The sequence below is a fragment of the Apostichopus japonicus genome, chromosome 15 (assembly GCF_037975245.1).
Source record: "Apostichopus japonicus isolate 1M-3 chromosome 15, ASM3797524v1, whole genome shotgun sequence".
Taxonomy (NCBI): domain Eukaryota; kingdom Metazoa; phylum Echinodermata; class Holothuroidea; order Aspidochirotida; family Stichopodidae; genus Apostichopus; species Apostichopus japonicus.
In genome coordinates this window covers 22,592,341-22,615,449 of record NC_092575.1, presented here as the reverse complement: position 1 = coordinate 22,615,449, position 23,109 = coordinate 22,592,341, and the positions used below count along the sequence as shown (strand labels likewise).

General features: G+C 37.6%; 1 protein-coding gene across 2 annotated transcripts in view; it reads left to right on the top strand.

Moving 5' to 3' along the window:
* Window positions 1-836: 836 nt before the first annotated feature.
* The window catches only part of LOC139981067 (uncharacterized), a 34,432-nt gene continuing 12,159 nt past the window's right edge, over window positions 837-23,109 (top strand). The window contains exons 1-2 of one of the 2 annotated variants that reach the window (XM_071993224.1): window positions 837-1,168; window positions 2,260-2,399. In XM_071993224.1, the coding sequence (XP_071849325.1) occupies window positions 2,327-2,399 (73 nt within the window). In that variant the 5' untranslated portion in view covers window positions 837-1,168; window positions 2,260-2,326. The remainder of the gene's footprint in view (window positions 1,169-2,259; window positions 2,400-23,109) is intronic. The other variant, XM_071993225.1, reaches the window with a different exon arrangement.

Genomic DNA, 23,109 nt, shown 5'->3' with positions numbered 1-23,109 from the left:
AAAGATAAAGTGATGGCTGGAGGTAGGGGTGGGGGGGGGATGATTGTTGAAACCGGATGGAAATTGAATGGTGCGTCGGGCGTTAGTCTTACGTTGCTATTGGTTATATAGTTCTGACTAAGTGAGTCTCGCCATTAGCAATACGCTGTAAAGTTAGGTTACCGTACTCTATATATCTTGTACAGTGCCAAATTGTCATGTCACGGAATCTAGAGGGTGATGGGAGCCTAAGGTGGGTATATGAAGAAATTTCTCAATTCTTGGCGAGAGACATTACAACATTAAATATTACAATATGCTCCGTAAAAAAAAAAGAATTTGATACAGTGTACTTGATCTTATGAGGAATATCTATTCCCTTTGCTTATTTTCTTGAAAAGTTACATGTAAACACGATAGCCAACTATTATGGCATCAAGGTCAACAGTAAGCAAATTATCTCGTTTAGTCCGATCATTTCAAAACATTGTCACACGATCAAATGTTGTATTTATTTAGGTTTGTTTGCTGAAGCTGTCGCGTGAGTTTGTGTACCGTAATACACATATAAAAGCCAGAATAGAATCAAGCACGGTTTAATTCATTCCAATGGGGCGTTCTCTTTGTGTTTGCGCATGCTCACGAGCTACACGACTTCAACATATTTTCTTTACTTGAATGTATTGTCAGCAGCACGCGAGTAGGCGAGGCTTTTCTTCTTTGACGGACGAAAATACCTTCCCCCATTCATTCAAACAAATTGCAAATAGCTGGTTTCAACCAATTGACAAAGTGCGCCCTGCTGTGAGAGTCAAATATAGCACAGCAGCCATAAGGCTTGAATGAATGGATGTATATATACATAGTCTCGCTTTAGACGATTAGTCAGCGGCTAATATAGGCGGACCCACACAGTGAGTGCGAGTAATTCTGAATAAGCACTAAATCGCGGCGGAGGATATTTCTCAATCAAACAATTTCTTGTTGACTCTCAAGTTCATCACGTCGAAAGGTATTATTTAACTCTCGTTGAGCGCTTTTGATTTTTCTGTGGACGAACTTGTGGCTAGTGCGGGGAAAAAAAGGATAGAAACGTTAGTTGGCCTACAGCACTACTACGTGAATTACTACATATATCACTATTCAATATTTCCTGGATTTTTATCTCCTTTTCTGGCCAAAAAAAGAGGTAGGAAGCATATTTTTGTTAATGAATGAAGTAAGATTCACATCAATTGATTTTTTTTGGAGGGGGGGGGGGGGTAAATTCGTTTTCTCGTTCACAGACCGCAGTCAACATATTTCTTGCGGTATGGTTCCACATGTGTAGATCTCGCTCATACAGGTGTTGGTTATATTATTACTTTATACGCACTCTTAAGATAGTGCTCATTTATTTTACTCTCCTTCGAACGGATAGTTATGTCAACATCATATATACTTAGTAATTAACAGCATCATCTTTACAATCGTCAATGACGTAGGCCTAGTATATCGTGCAGGTATTATGATGGTAGGACCAATTATATATAGTTTAATTATGTAATTATTTCGAAGTTAATTATTAACTTTGGTGTCACTACTATACCAGGAGAGTAACACGTTATTCGATGGATGATTCTTTTGTATATTGCGTATGTTAGTCGCAGTAATTCGCCCCCATGTTGTTGTCTTCATTAAGTTAAAAACTTACATGGAAATGCCATAACCCTATATATACATGTTGAACGATATCACTGAAATGTTGTCTCACTGCCCCCACCCCCCCCCCAATACACACACATACCGTTCCACAAAACTCCTAGTATCCAAATTAACCCCCCGACCTCTAGTCCTCGGTTAATTTCATCTCAAGTCTAATTTATTATGTTAAACATTATGTGAAAAAGCTCGTGCATCAAATTGCTGACAATATATACACGATGCAAATAGCCTTACTTTGGAGAAGCTCAATGCATAATGTAAAATGCGTAAAATATTCTTCATCTTTGGACATATGTTTTTTTACGATATACTTTCAGCATTATCAGCATATATACAGTTGCCCTGCTATATTTAAGAATGATTCTCCTTTTCAGCTTTACAAAGTTCTTTCCGTTTCATGTACTAATCTAATGGTATTGTGTCACATCCTCGATTTATGGTACTCTAATATCACGTGATGTTGACAATTAATTTTTAAAGAATCTATATATTATTTAAGTTTGATATATGTATTTTTATATGTATTCATTTTTGTTTTCATCATCACCACTTTTCACTTTTCATCATCACTTCTAGCTTCCAATCGTTGTTTAAATGAAGCATTCGCTATAGGCTGATAAAGGAAGGCTGAAGTCGCATTACCATGTTGAAGTTCGCATACCAGGGACCACCTAGTCCAGGAGAAGCCAAGTCTCCGCATAATCATTCAGTTGATGGTGAGTACACCGTGCCTATATATTTTCTATATTATCTTTTAATAGGTAACTTTCAATCGTTCTCAACCGTGCATTAATGTCTCTTAATACTCATCGAGTCGGCAAGGGTGCATGGGTAGACCTGCGAGGGTGGGGAAGGGAGGGATACATCCACTGGGCCCGGGGCTCGAGGAAGTATGAGATAAAGAACATTTTAAAGACATAAAACAGGTAGGCCGGTGACATTTTTGGTCCCTGGACCCGACCTAAGTATCGGCGCCCGTTGAGTGAGGTGGGGCCCGGGGAGGGGGAGGGGATAGGATAATTGGCAATACGTATCTCTTTAATTTGTCAGCGCCATATTGCCACCCGGCGACTGTCATAGTTGTTTTTATACTTCACGTGATTTCATATAGGTTCTGCACTTGTTTAGTTGATTATAAATGCACAAGCGGTAGTCACTGTTATTATTATACACTATATAATGTGTGCAAAAACGAGTCAATGAAACGAACTTCTCTGTGTATGCACTATGCAATTAACTAACACTGGCTTCAGTTACAAACTATAAATTTACAACAAATTGCAACATTTGCCGCCTACTACGTATATTCCCAAAATTTTTAGCAAACACACATTTCCTTAATCCCTCGCAACGTCATCGGCTTAATCAAATGGGGTGGGGGTGGGGAATACGGGGTGGAACGTGACGGTGTTGCTTTGGGAATAGCTTAATCATTGGATCAGCCCGTCAACAAAGTACTTAATCTTTCTAAAGCCCGGTTCGCTTCTGACGAATACGCCCGAATCCCTGCGTAACGAACATACTATATGATAAATTTGGGATGACTTCAATCCAATGCATGATGGGTGATGTTACTGTAGAACTACCATGTTTAATATATATATACAGGTATATGGAAACCACACTATATATGAAGAAGTCCATACTCGGTTGAAAACAACACGGCTATTTAAATACTCATCTAGACTTTACTTAAGACGCGTTTTAGCATATAGGGTGACGCTAATGCCAATAGTGTAACAAACCTCAATTATAGTAGAGGTGATAAGTTTGTACTTTACCGTGACCCCTTACGCGTCCATTGAGGTCTTTTCAAGAAAACACCTTGCAAGCCCTGTCCGTACAAAACACATTATTAACGCAACTCTGGAAACATTCACCCTGAGATTTGACCTATACGAACTATTCTTTTCTGTTTTTACTTCTTCTTTTTCTCTGTCGCTTTTGATCTTAGTCTTCAGAGATTCCTAAACAATTTTGCTTTATTGTGACTCAACGCAAGAACCAAAAACCGTCGTCGGTCATCTATGCAAACATTTGAACTTAAAAATCGTTCTTTTTTAATATTTGCAAATTCATTTGCGGCCGCTGGCGAAAATCAATGATGTGAAATGATGCATTGCTAAGAACACACACAAAACTAACCACACTATATCAGCATGTCGATTATGCGATAATAAATGAGTTACTCAGATGTTTGCTTGACCAAGAGAATTTAGAAATGAGTATGATATTAATAGACTATATTATCTATGTGTTGTAACAAACGTTACCGATGGGTATGAATTTGTGGGAAAGACTTTGAGAGAGACATAGAAGCCCAACGCCGCCTATCGGTACAAAAAGTTAGGTCGACCGCGTGTATTTCATTTTCTTATGTTGAAACTTTCTTGAACAGGTTATAAGTTGTTATAGCAAATGAATAAATAAACTGTTAATGTCCCTGACGAAATTAAATGGCAGTGTCTTCTAAATGAAAGTAGTGTTTGAAATGGATTCCAACGCTCTTGAGAATAGGTCTATGTGTTCTTGTTATTTCCATATATATAATATTAAGCATATTGAATGTCCTGTTCTTTTTACTTTACATTTGTTTTTTGGCTCGAATGGCGTTCCAAATGTGAAACTCGATGCGCATGGCGCGCGGAATGCATTAGGACTTCCCTCGGCGACATGCTTCCTGTACAGAAAACTATTGACTGCTTCTCACAGAAAAAAAGTTTATACGTGTCATCATTTTATATTCATGAATTTAGGAAATGTTTTTAACAAAGTAGGCTAAATATTTTAACCGTCTACATTTTGTTATTCGGCCGACTATCCCCCCCCCCCACCCCTCGATCTAGGATCTATGATAGCTGATAGTTTGAACTATCATGGCACGTACAATTTACCATATTCCAGGCGGTCCATAGCAGTTTTAAATTTTGAACAAGAAGAGGTGAAAGTTTAGTACAGTGCTTTCCAAAGCTTTGTGCAGTTAAAGGTTGCCGTTCCGTCGACGTTGGCACATTTCACCGGCGTGTTTCTGGCAACCCCCCCCCCCCAACCCAAATAAGCTGAAATCACATAGAATCCTCTTATTTTCTACAGCATCAGCGTATTTCAAAAATACCATCTGTTATCCAATCAAACTGAAAACATGCACGAAAAAAGTCAACTTACTTAGTCTCTTCCCGACCGTGCTTGATGAACCTGTTGAGCGTTTGTTTGTATAAACATGAACTCTCTATAATTGTGGTTATGGCAAACATTAATCAATATTTTATTTTGTTTTAATGTTTGAGTAGCCTCATTATCCCTGTACAGTCTTACCGCTGCCAGACTGTAAGGCTGTGCAAAGCTATAGCACAAAGACTTTGAAACGATGTTACTCAAACCAGAGCATCGTGAAAGCAATATTTTTTCTTCGAATTTTTGCAACAAAGAAGAGGTAAAGGTACATAGTTTTAGTAACCACATTCGAGAACAAAGTACCACGACCCCTTGTGCCATGTACATGTACGCATACATACAGAAGGCCTCCTTATGGCGGTAAAGTTTAAAGTGAAAAATAGAACACCACTGCGAGAAAAGAGGTATTATTCAAGGAAACATCAACAAATATTTACAATGTAAAATTTTGTAATCATAAATTATTGTTTCGTCATCCATAATGCCACAGAGTATTTCATTTCTTGGAATATAAGATATTGATTCCCGTTTTTTCCCCTTTCATCATTGTTGTTGATTATTAACGCAACTGCAATCGCGCCTGATCTTATGGTAATCCTTCCGGGCGGGGGGGGGGGGGTTCGTTTTCTTTTTAATTATTATCATTTTTTACTGTGAGATGTTTAAAATGTGGATAATTACAACAGATTATACTGATATTTAATCACTGTGATTGACTTTCAATCTATGTACAAAAATATTTACAGCCTTTCGACTTTCTGCACGGGAGAGGTAAGAAATCCCCCCCCCCCCCCAAAAAAATATATATATATATAAAAAAAAGCACTGAAACGAACGAGAAACGTTGAAAGTGTGCTCTGCATGTGTGTAAAACGAACAAGACATTTTCTTGAACTTTTTGCTTTATAAATATGCATGGGGAGAAGGGTTTTTTCTTCTCAGTAATTGAGACCAGACGGTTTATAGAATACATCTTTTGAAGTGGCTTTGTGACGTGTCGTTTGTGGAATTTGTTGCCACGGGTGAGGCCTCGATCTGTTTCCATCCAATTTGCCATTCTAAATTGTCACTCTATATATATATATATTTTTTTTATACTTTGGTTGCCATTTTTGATAGGTCTACGAATGCTTCAGTTTAACATCAGTATACTTTCTGCGGTAAAAATTAGACAATGGTTCGTATTGGCGAACGGAAACGGGGCTTTCAGAACCCAGCGTGAAGTGTGACAGCTCGTTTTGTGTATCTGAAATGACACGAAAGATTGCGTGGTTGGAGGCTATTGGCAACAACATCATAATATCTATATACAAACAGAAATTTGCTACACAGTGTGTAATATACAAACAGAGGGATTTTTTTTAGAGGTTTTCTTCAACGATACCGCTGCAGGTACATGTCCCAGAGGCGCACTCTATATGTATATGCCTTTGTTACTACCGCTTTCACGTGATGTAATCCAACGTAGGCTAATACCCTTTCTTACAGCATGCATGTGGGCTTCATGATGGCCCCCTCCACTCCCCTTCCTCTCCTCTTCCGGGACCAAATTCCGCCACACAGGCTTAGTCCTCACACTTGTGTAGCTGTCGTTTAACAGTGCATGATTGGTTGGTTGTTGTATGACGTCACAGCACTTTCCTGTACCCACCTATACGTGTGATAGTGGTATACTTGCACATCAAGGCACATTAATTCACCAATTTCACATGAGAATAACGGAAATTATGTTCTTTCCAATCCATCTGAACATAATTTTAGTACTTTATTTTTTAGTACTTATTTTAGTACTAAGAGGAAAACCCCGCTCATTTCATATTAAAACTGGATTGAAATTAAGATTATTCTGTTTCTTTGTTATCACGGCATATATTAGTCAGTTTGGAATAGGTGACTGGATAATGCTCTCCTGAAATCGCCAATACAGGTAGATTGTATAGGATAATTGGTTTCAATGAGACATTTGTCCAGTCCGCTGTGTTACTATGGTGTCAATAATTCGGAAAATTTCGGATTAAGAATTTATCGGTTAGACTGATATTTTTTTCAGTTCACAAAGTTTAGAGTGCCTTTAGAAGAACCAGAAAAAAACATCCTTGATCGAAACATCTCCTTAATTGTCCCGCACGTCACTTGTTAAGATTTGAAGCCTTTTTAACGATACTGTTATGCATTGACGTCATTCAATTTTTTTTTTTTTTTTTTTACTGTCTTGAACCCACAACAGAAGCATATCGTGAACACGTGTTTTCTCACAGCCAATAAAAGTGTTCGTTGCATGTTTACTATTTTTTCCAAAGTACAAGCTCGACGTCAAATCCAATAACATAGCCAACTTTGATAAGGCTTTCTGGAAAGAAAAAACACATGTTACTTGTCCTAGTTAAAACGTGTGATGTATCTCCATCATTCACGTTAAGGACACATTAAAACGTCATTACTGTCGCGAGCAGAGATTTATTATTACATAAAAGAACTTTTTACCAAGAAAGAGAAATGAGCCTATAAAGTTGCTATAGTTGGTTAACAGACTTTTGACTTCCATTTCAAGAAGCCTGCAGCATTCATAAACTCATAGAGTAATCGAGCAAGAGATTTGTTCTTTCTTGCTTGCTTTCTGCAAGTAATACGTGAAGGATTGTGGGTAATGTACGACACGCTGTGTGCTTCGTGTCATCCGAATCAACCAGAAAAAAACATTCACAATGAATGAACCATATACACGTGATGTCATTTTACTAAGTTATCGTCTAAACTCTATGCATTTCAACGATTATGTTTGTGTTTGCTTTGGCTTTGTAGCATCAAAGTGTTTCTTTTCAACTATTCATATATGTAGGCACGTAGCCACGAAGGGACAGGCCCCCTCCCCCAAAAACATATTTTTTCTTTTTTTTTCAAAATTTCTAGCTCTGTAAAACAAGATTGTATACAAATAGAACACTGGAACAAATGTAGAAAAGGTGGAAAAGATTGCATCATTTGGCATCTAAGCCCCCTGAGATAAGCACACGTTATCTCACATCCACTCCCTTTAGACCCCTCCCCCTGGACTGCGATAGCCCCCTCCCAAGCGGATACTCTGGCTACAGACATGGATATAGGCTATGACATTACACCCAATGGGAGGAACGACTTGAGCAAGTTTATTCTGTACTCTTGCAGTCATCCGATGTTGTCTGTAATTACCACTTGTAAGGACGATATGAATATTTAATCATATTCATTCATGATTTCGCTAAACTGCTTAAGAGCACATGCTACCCGGGTCTTCCGTTATATCTCACACCCATATATAATATTGTAACACCCAGATCAAGAAAGTATGCCTGTATATACGTCACTCTGCAGGTAAAAGATTGTACTTTTTCAAGATTTCAACTGTACCTGATAAAACTAGGTCTAAGCTTGCATGTTTGCCAAACAAGATAACTTTCTAATTACATGATAACATGCGGAACTGAAGTTCAGGGAGAGCTGAGACTTAACTAAAAACCGATTTTGTCATGAACGAAAGTTTTATTGTACCAGTTTGTTTATTAAAAGGAAGGCTAAATATTTCTGTCAGACGGTGTTTAGGACGGTCGAATTTTTTTCAAAGAAACCATTAAAAAGTGATAAAGATCAGCAATCCCATACAGTCATGTAATTTGCAAGACATATATCTATACATATATATATAAAGCATAGATCCCCCTTTGCTAAGAGTGTCACAATTTCCATATTAAACTGACGTCACCATGACATCTTCAGACAATATTTCTAACATTAAATCCTCCTTTCAAATCCTCTTACTTTGAAAGATATGTATGTTCTTTCCATTTTATTTTTCAATTCGTTTGAAATTAATTTTTTCCCAAAACGCAAACTATGATGTCACGTCGTGTGCATTAAATCGATTTAATGATTTATTATTCAGCTATACGTTTTTCAATCATTTCATGGTTTAAGTGATACAAAAATGGCCGTGAGATTGATTATTAAATATAAATGTACTCGGTAGTATCACTACAGGGAGAATTACAGTTTAATATTATATATAGTTCATATTATACCAACAGTATATAGTATGTAGATATTTTCAAATCATATGATATATTTAACTTAAAGCAGACGATAACGCGTTTCTTGAAAAACAAATAAACTTCACTTCCTGTCATATTCCCGCGTAAATAACTTTGTCGCTGTATATATGAACTGGCTATTTATTACCGATTGCTCAATGTAGCTGCATGATCTAGTTATAGGAAATGGCAGAACATTTCTTCTTCCTAAATCGAAGGACGGTCGCGTATATATCTAATAGATATGTTCACATCTCGCAGCTGAAACAAGACAAACCACTCGCGGGTGTATTTTTTCTTTCTTCCTTTCCTTTCCGTCCCCGTATCTGGCAATGTAGGCTATATAAGTATATGAAAAGCGACCCATCTTATGCGCAGTTTTATTTCCGCTTGATGCATCCTCAAGGCAGAAAATTTGATTTCATGAAAATCAAAACGAAAAAAAAAAAAAAATCTGAAGGGGAATGGAGAGGGGGGGGGGGTTGAACAAAAGTCTGCAAATCATTTTGAATCTCTCATGGTAACAGCTAGAGGCGACCGTGTAACACACTTTACTGTAGGCAAAGTGGCTTTAGTGGACGATATATAAATATATAGTTGTAACATTCTATGGCCTCGAGTGATGAATAATGAAGCTATATGTATTATAACTGGTGTTATATGTCGTCCTAGATTTAAAGTTCCAGCTCTTATAGATGTTTAACAGCTTTAATGGTATAACGATATTTGAAGTCAAAGTGAAAATTCGATCGCTTGAGTGACCGTGACGCAGTATAGTTGAGATTGCTTGGAGAAGATACTGCCATTGATGCATGTCCAACAACTGTATTGGTGTTGTTCTTTAAGGAATTGAAGATGCATGTGGGGCTTGGAGTGGCGGGGTGGTGTGGGAGATTGATGTAGAATTAAAGGGAATGCATAGTAAGAAAAATTTATATATATATATGTATGATATATATTACATATATTAAATATCTTATATGTAAATATATTATATATATTATACATATTATATATATTATATACATATTATATACATATTATATATATGTTATATATATATATGTTATATATATATATATATATAATATATATATATTATATTCTTACTTCATTCCCTTTAACCCCCCAACTTACTCCCACCACCCAAAGCCCATCTCTCCCTCGTCACCCAGTTCCGTTGGACAATATGTTAACATCATATAATAGTGTGGGCAATACAGTGAACAGCGTTCATGTGATTGAATGACTGACCAGTGGTGTAAAGTCTTCTTCTCTAGTCCGGAAATAGCAAACGGTTTAACAAGGCCTTAAATATCCGTTTCCTTTTACTACGAAATTTTAATAATCCGATCAAAAATTCATCAAAAATAGGAAAGCAATTCCGCGACCACAGCAATGGTTTACAATACATGCTTGTCTTACTTATATTTCTTCTCAGAACAACATTTATTTATATATACTTGTAAATTACAGAAAAAGGCAGCGAAAATAGAAAGAAAATCACCGCAACTTGCTTGTAAAGATACATGAAAAAGCAATTCCGCGTATAACTTATACCGCGACAAGAATGCCAATCACAGAATTCTTTACGATTGCTTTAGAGATTAGCTTGTGGTGTGATTACATGTTTACTATAACTGTACGTAATAAACGTTTACCTTGAGGTATTTATTTATATATCAGCTTATGTGGTCTCTAATCCACAACAGGAGTATATAAATTCTTCAAACGGACAATATACGAACCGCACAACAACAGACTAAAAATGCCTCATTTCCTTGGAACGCCATGAGGACTTTTTAACTCAGTGTAACAATGAAAAGGTGTCACTTCTTGAACGTGAAAGCCCTTGAACTTTTTTTCGCCAAACCAACATTTTGTTTACGAGACTTTAAAAGTCTACCTTTTCTTGGTGACCTATAGAGGCCCTTTTGTTCCCCCTCCAGAGACACAAACCCTATAAAATGATTATTTCTGCTCGTGAGAAAGGTGAAGTGATAATTTTCCCCAAAAAAGTCACTTAATTTTGTAAATGTGACTTCTATGATCTGTATCGTGGTTTAAGCAACAACTAAAGTGACCAAATTTGATGGGCTTCTATGACCTATGACCTGTATTTATGGCTTTTTCTTTGCTGCTTTATAGCATTCGAGTTGGACTTAAACTATTTACAGCAGGGACCGAGCACAGAGTACTGATATATAACCAACTATTGGTCTGTATATTGTCCTAAACAATTGTGACACAATATGACCCTTTTATGGTTGCTTACCGCGTAACACCTGTAACAAATTTAAAGGTCCCTTTTCTGTTGCCCTGAAATTTCAAAAAAGGCTATAGGGGATTCAAATAGTGCCTTCCTGGAGGTGCTTTCACTTCCGTGTCCGCAGTTTATTTCCCTTAGATACAGAGGAATTGAAGGCAGTGTACAACTGCACATATATATTTTTATTTATTCGCATTTTTATCCAGGGATATATAGCTGGAGGAAGTTGTGAAAAAACAATATAGTTTCGCTTCTCGACCTGTAGTCAGATGTGATGTGATTGTTTTTCGGTGGAAATTTAGAAAACACGAGATCTGTCAAAGATGGACGGATTACATTACGTCATACTATTAATGCTTTACATTGAATTACTTGAGACTTTTAACAGAAATAATTCCCACCGTCACGTAAATAACGTTAATAAGTCAACAAAGTTTGAATTATGGGGTCACGTGACGACTTGAAAGTGTTCCGATCGAACGAGATATAAAACTGATAAAGTATGAGGCCTTTGCGAACTTTTTGTTTTATAATTAGAAGATATTTATAAGTTGTTTAAAATTGGTCTTCATTCACTTATATATATAACTGGTAGATGTTCTGACAATCTTATTCTCAGATGTATCTTGATAGTTCCAGCAATCAAATTTAAGGTCACTAAAATATTGAAAACAGTGCGTCCATCATTACGTAGAAAAAAAAACACAACTTCAAAGGTATATTTTACCGCCAAGAGCTAGGTGATCAAACTTTATACAGGATCCCTGATCGTACTATAGCATACAGAGACTGATATGATCGAAAAAACGATTAAGCACAAAGGAAATGTTGACTGATTCTTATGACATTTATCACCACCATCATACTTACGTATAGGCTATATATGGTCTATACATGAACTGATCCTATGTAATAACACAATGAAGGTTCTGTACAAATTTCCCATTTTGGAAAATAACCGAGTTTTATCAAAGCACCTATGGCCTAAAAACTATAACCACCAGGCTACTGATGGTCCCGTTTATTCAAATTCATCAGTTTGCATATTAATACTTTGACAAAAGTATACAATCTATATATAGGGGGAGAAGCCTATAGCTTGTAGCAGACTATGTTATATAACCAATTAGTGAGATAATCTTGAACAACCGCGTGTGACCAGTATTCCTGTAGGTGTCTATTGTGTCATGCCATGTAGTAATAAAGCAAAATCAAGCTGAATGTCCAAATTATCTTATTAGGTCCGCCAGGACAATTAGTATCCTACAAAGATACGGTAAATCGTGAATTTCTTTCCTTTCTCGTTATTACAAGATCTGTGATAGGCTTTTCTTTGGAAAGCCACTCTATTCAAACGTTTGAGGAAAGATTCGATAATGTGAATAAAGTAATAGACGTATCTAGTAATCCCTCGGTTTAGGTAACTTAATTGTAGCAAGGTTTAATTTCAATAGCGTCCAATCTCATTAATCAAACGGCGTTCCATAATGAGGTAATTACCGTTCATCATCTTCACTTTGTCTGAAATAACAAAGCAATGACTCCTCCTCGTTGGGTTCAATTCACGGCTAAAGGGATACAATGCTAAATATATACGTGTTTGAACAAAGGAATGTAATAATGACTGCTACATCACGCTATCTTCGACTCACTTGTAGCGAACTGCTTTTTGTAATGTAAAACTTGGGTTAGTAGATTTTTGTTTAATGCTCGTTTTATTTTCTGTATAGTGTTATTCAGGAGTACAGTTGAGGGGGAATTGAAGTGTAAGAAATTAAAGGGTAAAACCAAACAAATATACAATATATGAAGTGTATAGTATACAAATGAAAGATCTTCGCTTGCGCATTTGTTTGAACCAGTCGCCGTATGACGGATGACGTCACTAAATCCAATTTCGATAACAACCAATCACGGTATAGATATCGGATGGCAATACATTTTGTATCAATACGTAAGATTGCACAGGTGTACGCCCATCTGTGTACAGTACTGCCGACTTTTGCTTTCTGTTTCATCGATTATGCACCACTTTACATCATAATACGTCTAATGTTCAATTTCCCACCCCATCCACACCCCTCCCCCAAAAAGATATTGACCAAAAGTCGAAATTTCCATTTAAATAGTAAATTCTCCGATGAAACACCGAAGTTCATAAAATTGTCGAAATTTTCAATAACCCGTCTGGGATACCGTAGCAGCTACAATACTTAAATACTGTAGAGACCTCCCCTCCCTCTTCTGTTTTTGACCCACATTTTCCATAGCAATGTAAAATTGAGCTTCTTCAGACAACAAATTTGGACACTTGTGGCCTCGACCCACAAAAATCTAGTCGATTCTTTTTTCTGCCAAAGTCTACAGATCCTTAGGCTATTTGCCAATAGGAGCCTTGGCAAAATTAGCAGCTATTGTCGTTAATTAAGTGATGAAGTCATAATTCGTAGCTAATGGTTGCAATGACGTTAATGCGGGACAACGCACACGTTATCCGAAAGAAAAAAAACAACAATTATATATTTGATGAGAGAAACACACCCACGGATGAGTAAGTATATGCCTAGTCATATATAACACATATGCATTAAATCACGTATTCGTCATATACAAAATATTGCAAAAAGTCAATAGCTTAATTAAGAAAAAAAAAGATATTTGTAGCTTTATCAATAATGATGACTTCATCGTGAAAATCTTTTTTAATTCCTGAACAACATTTCAACATATGGTGAATACTCTTAACTTTTGCATCATTTGAATATCCAGGAACAGTGTCAATTGGTCGATATTTTTGTTATCCTGCTTCTAACTTTGTCGCTTGATGAGTACAAAGATCGTGCATGTGCTATAAAAAACCATAGCTTGAACTGTGACTGTATAATACATGCGGCAGATGGCGAATGGAGATGTTTCGTTCAAACTCCTTTTGTATAGGAATCTCATGTGTGAAACAGAGATCCAATGTATAACACCTTTGAGGTGCCAACGAAGTTTCCCCCTTCGCCGTTAGAATCTTAGGTTGCTTGAGCTTGGAAATGTAATGCATATTTATGTGCTAGCTTTTGTTTATGTTCCTATGTTAGCAGTGGCGGAGCTAGGGCTATTGGTCTGGGGGAGCGAGAATGGAATGTAGTAGAGACCCTATCTGTAGGGGCGCTTTCGGCACTATCTAAGCGGAGTGCCACCACAGGTTGGCGCGGAGCGTACAGAATTGTTTTGAGTAAAGATACTCCCTAGATCGCCGGAAATGACCCTTTCCGGGCCTTGCTAATTTGTGACAAATGTCAATAGGTAGATGAGAGCGCAATAGACAAGTCAATAATCGCGAATAAGTACAAAGTGGTAAAAAGCTGAAAAGGGCGCCATCAGTCCATTTGAGTCCGTCGGAAGGGGGGGGGGGGGGGGAATCCGCACCACCTGACTGTATGGACGCTCCGCCACTGTATGTTAGCCTATCGGTTTATTTTTCAGTACGCACTTCAATTGCCACATATAGGCATATATGCGTATATAGGATATATACTGAGAGTGCGGTCTCCGTGGCAGAAACAGCCCAAGCAATTGGCCATTCTACATAGACGGGCATGAATCTTTGCATATAATTATAGCCTACATTGAAAATAGAATATGTTCGTTTGCATTAATAGCACGTTAGGATTAAGATAGGCCTATATATGTTCCCAAAGTCATATTTCATTGAAATGACCAAAATCAGTTTATAGGCCTATATGTGCGTTATACGTGTCCCATATGAAGTTCATGCAAACATTACAACTTCTCCAGGGAACACAATCTAGTATCAAAGTTGTTTGGTTTAGCCCGGAATACTTTCAAGCACTGTATGACCTTACCACCCCCCTCATTTAGACCCCCTACCACTCATACCCTTCCCCTCTCACCGTTGACCTCACTATACTGTACACATCGTTACTCAGCTAATAAACTCTTTCTAGCGTCGGTTAGCCTTCAGTTCCCATCCCTGCTTTGCTTCTCTTATATTTAATCCGTCTCTTACACTTTTTTAATCCACCGCCCGGTTCGCCAACCCTATCGATGCCCATGTCGTTCTAATCCAAGCTAACTCTATTCGTAGTAGTCCTTGACACCAATTCTAATCCTAACTGCCAGTTAGAACCCTATCACCCCTCCCCCTCCCTCACAACCACTCCGTTCAGTTGCTTATATTTACCATTTAAATTTACACGCGGCCAAACGATCTCTTGTCCTATATCAAAACGAGTGCGATTGACAAATTTATGTAAATATCTCGTGACGTAATATAAGCGGTAACTACAGCATTTAAACATGCAAACAAAGCATGCATACTTTTGGAATAACGTCATCAGTTTCATTATCGCGAGTAGACAGAAACCTTGGCGAGTTCTCATGAAATTCTTCAAGATATACTGCAGGCGATACTCTGTAACAATTACTTCTTATTTTTGGTGTAGAAATTTCAAACATTTGAATGCACCGTTTTAAGTTAAAAAACAAAAACAAAGAATGAAAAAAAGCAAAGAGGGGCGGCAAGTGCATGGCTCAACGGACGGACCTGCCATAATCAATTGTAACTCGATTACGATCGCACGCGTGCATCACACACAGGGTGCAATTTTGTTTAACATTGTTAATTTATAAGCCTATTCTCAGTCATAGAGGTTGTAATGTCCTCCAAATCTGCAAAACATCTTCCTTTTGTGACTGACTGAATGCAGATCGGGGGAGACGCTCGCTGAGATATTGATTTCGAGGGTTTGGTCTTGAAAAAACATTTGTAATCTCAAGCAGTGTTACAAGTTCATCGCGCATGTATACTTGATCGATAGTTCATTTATTGTATAGGCTTCTCGGGTTAATTGTCTGAAATTAACTTATATCTACTGAAAGTTATGAAAACAAAACGATATACACGCTGCGTCTGCGATATATATGTTATGTACACAAAAGGGGGAGGTGGGAGGGAACGGCACGTGGGCCTGCGACATGACTTGGTTTAGTTATCAAGACAAAGACATGCGTAAAACAACATTCTTATAAAACAATTTCCTTTCCTATAGTGCTCCGATCAATAAATCATTTTTCGATTCTATATATGGATATAATGATGGTTAATAATTTCGAGACGATTGGTGGATTCGTTTAAAGTCGACAGAGACTTGTATAAGCTATAGAAAACGATCGTTGCTAAGGCGGAATACATGTTGTGATGTTTTTTTCGCGAAACCGGGCATTCCAGCGCAAACTTGAGGTTTCACTTTGTGTACGTTATAATACGTACACTGCTCCATAAAACATTTACTGCAACATAAGTCAGAGGCGCCTAAATTCTGGTTGGGCCGCGGGGACTCTTCCAAAACAATCTATCACTAACTTTGTCGGGTCCCTTCCATGTTTTCCTGGTCCCACTATTCACCCCGGGGCTGCAGCGCTCTTTGACCCCTCGCTTATCCTCCTAATTTCACCAGTATGCTATGCTTAAAGAAAACATCTTGCAGGACCGTTGTATAGCACAAATTCCCTTGTGCATTCAGCGTGCGCATACAGCAACTGTTAATTATTTGATACAGTCTGCACGATAACTAATAACGAATGAGAGTGCATAATTAGCCATATTTTATTTCGCGCCTCGAAAGTTGTTCTGCTCTTATACGTGTCGTCTGCGTTCATGTATGTATCAATATACTCATTCCCAGTTAAATAACCCACTTAATCATGCTGCGTCAAGGACTCTGTAAATTATTACGTGAACTGTATTCCATATTTCATATAGCTCTGTACAGTTTTTGTTGTGAAAATCCCAGTTTGCGACATTTTTTCCATGAGCGAGAAGATTAACCACTTTAGGAAGCAGATGCAGACAGACACTTAAGAGTCTGTGATCATCTTGTGTAGATGATAGTCCTATCGAGTATTACACATGATAAATGAAACCATGATTTTGTTTCTGTGTCGCTTATATAAGCGTTCCATCATCTCAAAGTAGAAGGAACTGTTTATAAAAGTTTATGTGATTAAATATGTAGAGTAGTATTGTTTCCATAGTTTGTAGCAATTTCACGAAACGAAGTGAATTTTGATACAAAGTTCATTGGAATTGACCAAACTAATCATCCCAATTATTTTCACTCATTGATAAAGTATAGTTGGCGATGATGTTGTCAGTCCATTCTGACAAATTGTCGTTCAGACTTAGTGGTTAACATACACTTAGTGTTACATGACGTTTTGCATTACCAAACGATAACTGATCCCCATATTACAATCACTGGTCGTAACCATGGAGATTATGGCAATGAAGGTTTTCTTAGATACAAATACAATGCATATTGCTGATACAATGCTGATTTAGTAGTCAGATATAGTGTCATGAACCATCGACTGCATATTCAGTTACAGTAGACCGTTTGTATAGGATAATTTGTCCGTAGGCCTACATCACAACATAGAATAGGCCCGATTCTACTATGACATAGGCCTACGTGTATTGTACGGAACCCTGACGTAGGACTAAAGAACAACCACAAAATGGCCGATGCATGATCCGTAATGTGTATAACACTTTGTTCACAAGGTAATATGTATTAAACTGCCGTAAGGGTGGTTAATGTTCCCTACAGCCACAATGGAGCGTATACATGCTTGAGTAGGATCGACGGTTATGATCAACATACATACCGAATATAACCTTTTTATAGCCTAACTGTATATCCTACCGTTGCGACGTATAGCTGGTAAATCATGTCAATAAAGGCAAATATTTGTTTAATTGGATGACAGACTTTCACATCATACCATATGTTTCATTGCATAAACATTTTGGAAAATGCCAAGCTTACTACCTATCGGTAGACAAATCGTTTTTTTTTTTACCTAGGCCTGCATTCTCATCGCTGAAACAGCATATCAAATATATGTATAGGCTATATAGGCCTATGCATAGATAGGCCTTCCTAAATAAAATATATAAATTTCCTTCGGATGTTAAATGAAATCAGTCTAAAATAACACCAAAAGTTTAAGGTTATACTCAAGTTGAACAGAAATTTACTATAAGTGACCGACCGAGCTACAATTCTGTCCTTTTCAATCATAAAAAGTTCTTGGAAATTTTCTTAGCAAGTTTGATCAGGGAGTTGTTCCATAAGAATACCCTGGTTTGATCTTCTTGGACTATCATCTATAAAGACCTACTTATATGCCATATTACAAATTAAATCATAACGAAGGTTCATATATAATATTACACAACAATGACGAAACTCAAACCTGTCACCTTTTAGTTCATATTTTTGAAGAAAAAAAAGGAAAGAAGAAGATGAGAGAAAATAGAATAATAAACAGGAGAAATTAGTTTACTATGACAAGCGCCCACCACTTGTTGAGAAGTTAATCATCAGAGGAGAGTACCAGTGAGAAATAATTCGCCCCAAGCCTTATGTACCACAAGGGTTCTGTCGAGACATCCTGACTATACGATGAGACAACTTCGATCCTTAGAGGGCAAACGTAAATTGCAGTCATAAAAATTGAAATCGTTTTCAAAATACTAAAGAATAAATTTTGTCCCTTAGGAGTCAACTTAGCTGAAGGGCAATATTACTTGCTATATAAAATGGAAGATCAGAAATAACATAGCCGTATAAAGAGAGAATTCTTACCGAAATTGAGTTTGCTTCCTGGCGTCATCCAAGTGCTTGAGAAACAACTATATATATATGAATTTTTGGCTTTACCTTTCCACAACGGTTCACCTCCCCCAAAAATAATAATAATAATAAAAATAAAAATAATAATATATATAGTGACGTGCTTAATAAAACATGAATTAGCCTCGATTTTAGCTTGATTCAGTTTTTAAGGGTGGAGTCTCGCCGTTGTAATACAAGGATTTGCATGACTCATCAAGTGTGATTCTTTACCTTCTGAATTGTGAAGAATAATAACGAATGATCGTCTGCATCTTATAAGATTCGAACTATATATGATAGTACATTACATATAACACAGTAAATACGTGCCTTATTAACGTCTTATTGGGTACCGTATAAGACTAAGCCGTACAAGCGTATCTAAATGCGGATCATACAGGGAGGGACCTGCACGATGGCCACGGCCTTCCTTCTAAAATATCTTTCGCGCTAAAAACATTAGCTACAGACGTAAGGTTTGTTTCAATGCAAGGTACATATTGGAAATATTAGGATGCTTCGCGCACGGTCATTCCTTAAAACCGTTTACTGATATTATATAATGCCCACTACTTCAGGAGTAAGTTTGGTATCTTCGGATAAATCGTAGAGCGGACAACTGGTAACCCTTCTCCAAACATGATGGACCTACATGATAACACACTTCAAGCAGATTTTTCTTTAAAGTTAGTTTGGTTGATTCAATTTGTCAATGCTTTTTTTTTTTGCACTTTGCTTTGCATATATACGCTTTAACTAAATTGACAAACTATAGTTGGAAATGTTGGGAACTGAATGGAATTTCAAAGGAAGGGGAGGGGGGGGGAGGGGGGTGGCGAAATTCTAAACTTTGTCTTGCTGATTTGGGTAGAGTCATGAACCTTCGGAAGGGGGATATTGAAACACTGAGAACGCTTGACCTCAGCCGGGGGGCTTTCCCACACCTGTAACCACCCATTTCCGGAACGTCCTTAATATGCTAATAACCCTCGAGAACTGATGGGAGAGCCAGATAGGGGCGAATCAAGAATTTGAAAAGTGAGTTTTTAATGGAATCGTTGAAGCCGAATGCCATATAGGGTGAGGGGGGAGGGGAGGGGCTGGGGTGTTCTGCAGGCAAAAAAAAATCAACTGATACTTCGTGGGATGGATAAATATTAGACGACGAAAACTATAAAAAAAAAAGTTTAGTTTAAACCATGATCAGAAGTGTTCTATCCTTGTGCTTTCATTTGCCTGCGCGCATGCGTACCCCGGCTTTTCATTTCTTACCAGGAATGCTGTGCGCTGTATTTCGACCAACGCGTGAAATTTCTTTCCAACTAACTTGCTCGTAGGTATATAAATACTGAATATTGGAACTACGTGATCATGCACTGAATAATTTATCACAGTTAAAGGTGACAGAAAATTGGTTCCAGCTCTTCTGACTGAGCCATCAATTTGTTCAATTTCCCAATCACTCGACTCCTTGGTGCATGCCGGGAATGAAGGCCTCTATGAAAACTAATTTTGTTGCTATGGTACTCCCACCAGTGGCCAAGTTTTGGGTTGTGTTCCTTCTCGTTACCGAACTGAAGACATACCATTAGATTGGATATGCTTTAGTATGATTACATGTATATATAAACATATTAGTGATTGAGTATTTATATATATATGTCCGAAATAGGCAAATTATTATATCTGATGATATGGCCTCAGTTATACAAAGTATAATGACTAAACACAAGGTAATGATTGTTCACGATGTTGGCGATGACAAGTCTGTGATAAATTACTGTCATTTATCATGGATACCGGTCACGGTCTAGGGGGAAGACGAGGAAAACGGTGAAACTTACAAGGCAAAACGTCAGCAAAAACAAAACCCAAAAAACACCGAAACAACATTGTAATAGCATTAGTCACTCTCTTTATTGACTGTGGATTGAGGGCGTATTATTGAAGTTCAGTTCAGTTTTATATATTATTTTGGTATAGGATGACAAACTTTCTATGCGAAGATTAAAAATCAAAACTGGGATAGGCCATAACACTTACCTCGATCTTCTGGGATTTATATGGAAATATTGCGGTTAGTAAAGATAAGGGTAAAGCCAGAAGGGATCCGAAATAACTTATAACTATAGGTGAATTTGCTGAGTCATTCGGGGGGAAAATATGAAGGTTAGATAGATGACACATACATATCTCTTGATGAATCCCTGCTGGAGTTGAAACTCTTAGAAACTCTTTAACAGCCAATCTTCAATAATGTTACGTATGCAATGAGAAGAGAAAAGCAAAAGCATTTTAACATAGCTATCATTATTATGAGCACAATGTAGTCTTCACAGGTCAAATATATTACAAAATTGTCCCGTTAGCTAAAATTACGTTTTGGAAGATGGACTCTTTCCCTGAAATATTAATATATTAATATCTCTTCTTTTTTTTTCCTTTTTCGTTCGTGGGGCAGTGGTGACACCAGCCTAGGCAATCTGAGGGGTGGGGGACGCCTAGGGCGCAAGATTTTTTTTGGGGGGGGGGGGGGAGAGAACAATATAACACTGATACGAGGGAGGGGTTGTGGGAATTTGCTACACGTTAAATGGCTTAGACGCAAAAATGGTGTTATCATTTAACATTTGCTCACATTAATGCATTGCATTGGAAGCTGTTCTAATACAAACGATTAGCCTCATATATAAAGAAGTATTAGATCTGGTTTGAGGGGCACGGGGAAATCCGAGGGGGCATTAAGCTCCCCATAGCGCCGCCACTGGTGGGGGCAGTTGAAAAACTTTGTAGTTGGTGACAGTAAAAAGTGTCGTGCATTGTCAAAGGATATACCGTATAGTACTTGCAAATCGGGCTCATCGCTTTGTACTCCGTCGCGCACTATTGCTCAAATGGAATTATGGTGGTACTAAAGCTCATGTTACTGTGTACTCGTACTGCAAGTCAGGTTACCGGTGATACCGTTAACAAGATGTTATTGGTCTGTCGTAATATTTCATGGACGGTATCCATGCTGGTTATCGGTTGCTATATATATATATATATTTTTTGTTTTTTTTGTCAACCACCTACAAAGTGGTTCCCATTTTCGACAGGGTCAGTTTTCAAATACATAATAGACGTTTTGTCATTTCCTTCAGTTGAGTTGTTTTCTACTTGTCATATAACATCTGACAATTCGTAATCTACAAAGAAAATGAAAGGTTTCGGTACAGAAAGACAAACATTGCTAAAGGCCTGACTACATAAGGTTGATGAAGGTTGCTTCTAGCTATATACGTATATTACTTCAAGATACGTGTGGTCCGAAACTAAAGACGGCTGTAATTACAAGTCTATCCATGACCTTTGATCAAAGGTCAATCAAAATGCGTGTCGTCTTGTTACGCACGAAGAGTTTCATTATGGAAATGTCAAGAGTTTGTTAACCGATCACATAACAAGTGATGTACCGTATTCCATGTCACTATAGAACACGTGTAGGCCATATGCAAAATGCGAAACCCTGATAAAAACAATCCCCCTTTCTTGGTTGGACGGAACAGCAGATGTCCCTTTTCGACTTCAATTATGATAAAAATCTTCCGGACAGAAATAAAAATGAATTCGCCAAAAAAAGAATTTCTAATTATATTTCAGGACATATCTATTTATCAACTCTTAGGACAATCTTTCGTTTGAAATATTTTAAGGGCTAAGAGTTTTTTTCGGACGGTGTTGACCTATTTTCGAGTTGCTTCTTAGAAATAACCGATATGAAGGCCCTGAAGTTGGGGTGTCAGTGGTTTGGTTGAATAAACTATACAATTATTTGGATAAAATGGACTAAAACTAGCAACGGGTACAGGTCAACGAGTACGAATAGCGAGTTCAGGTCATTATATATACATGCGGACTCAGTACAAGTCTGCTCCTTATGCACTGTACCTGTGATTCGATCATTCAACGCGAACCATTCAAGTTGAATGACACATCAGACAACCCGGCTGGCATTGCATGGTGCCAGGAAGATACCTCGTTAAACCATACGGGAGTTTAATTGTTAATATGCTACTGTTTGCCATGTGATTAATTTATAGTTTACCTGTCGTCATATTACAAAAGAAAAGAGAAGACAAAATAACATACAATGTCTCACTTTCCAAAGTTTGTATTGCGAGTGAAATGACAAGGCTGACTCCGTCCCTGACTGAGTGTGACCAAAATTAACTATTAATGTGTACAT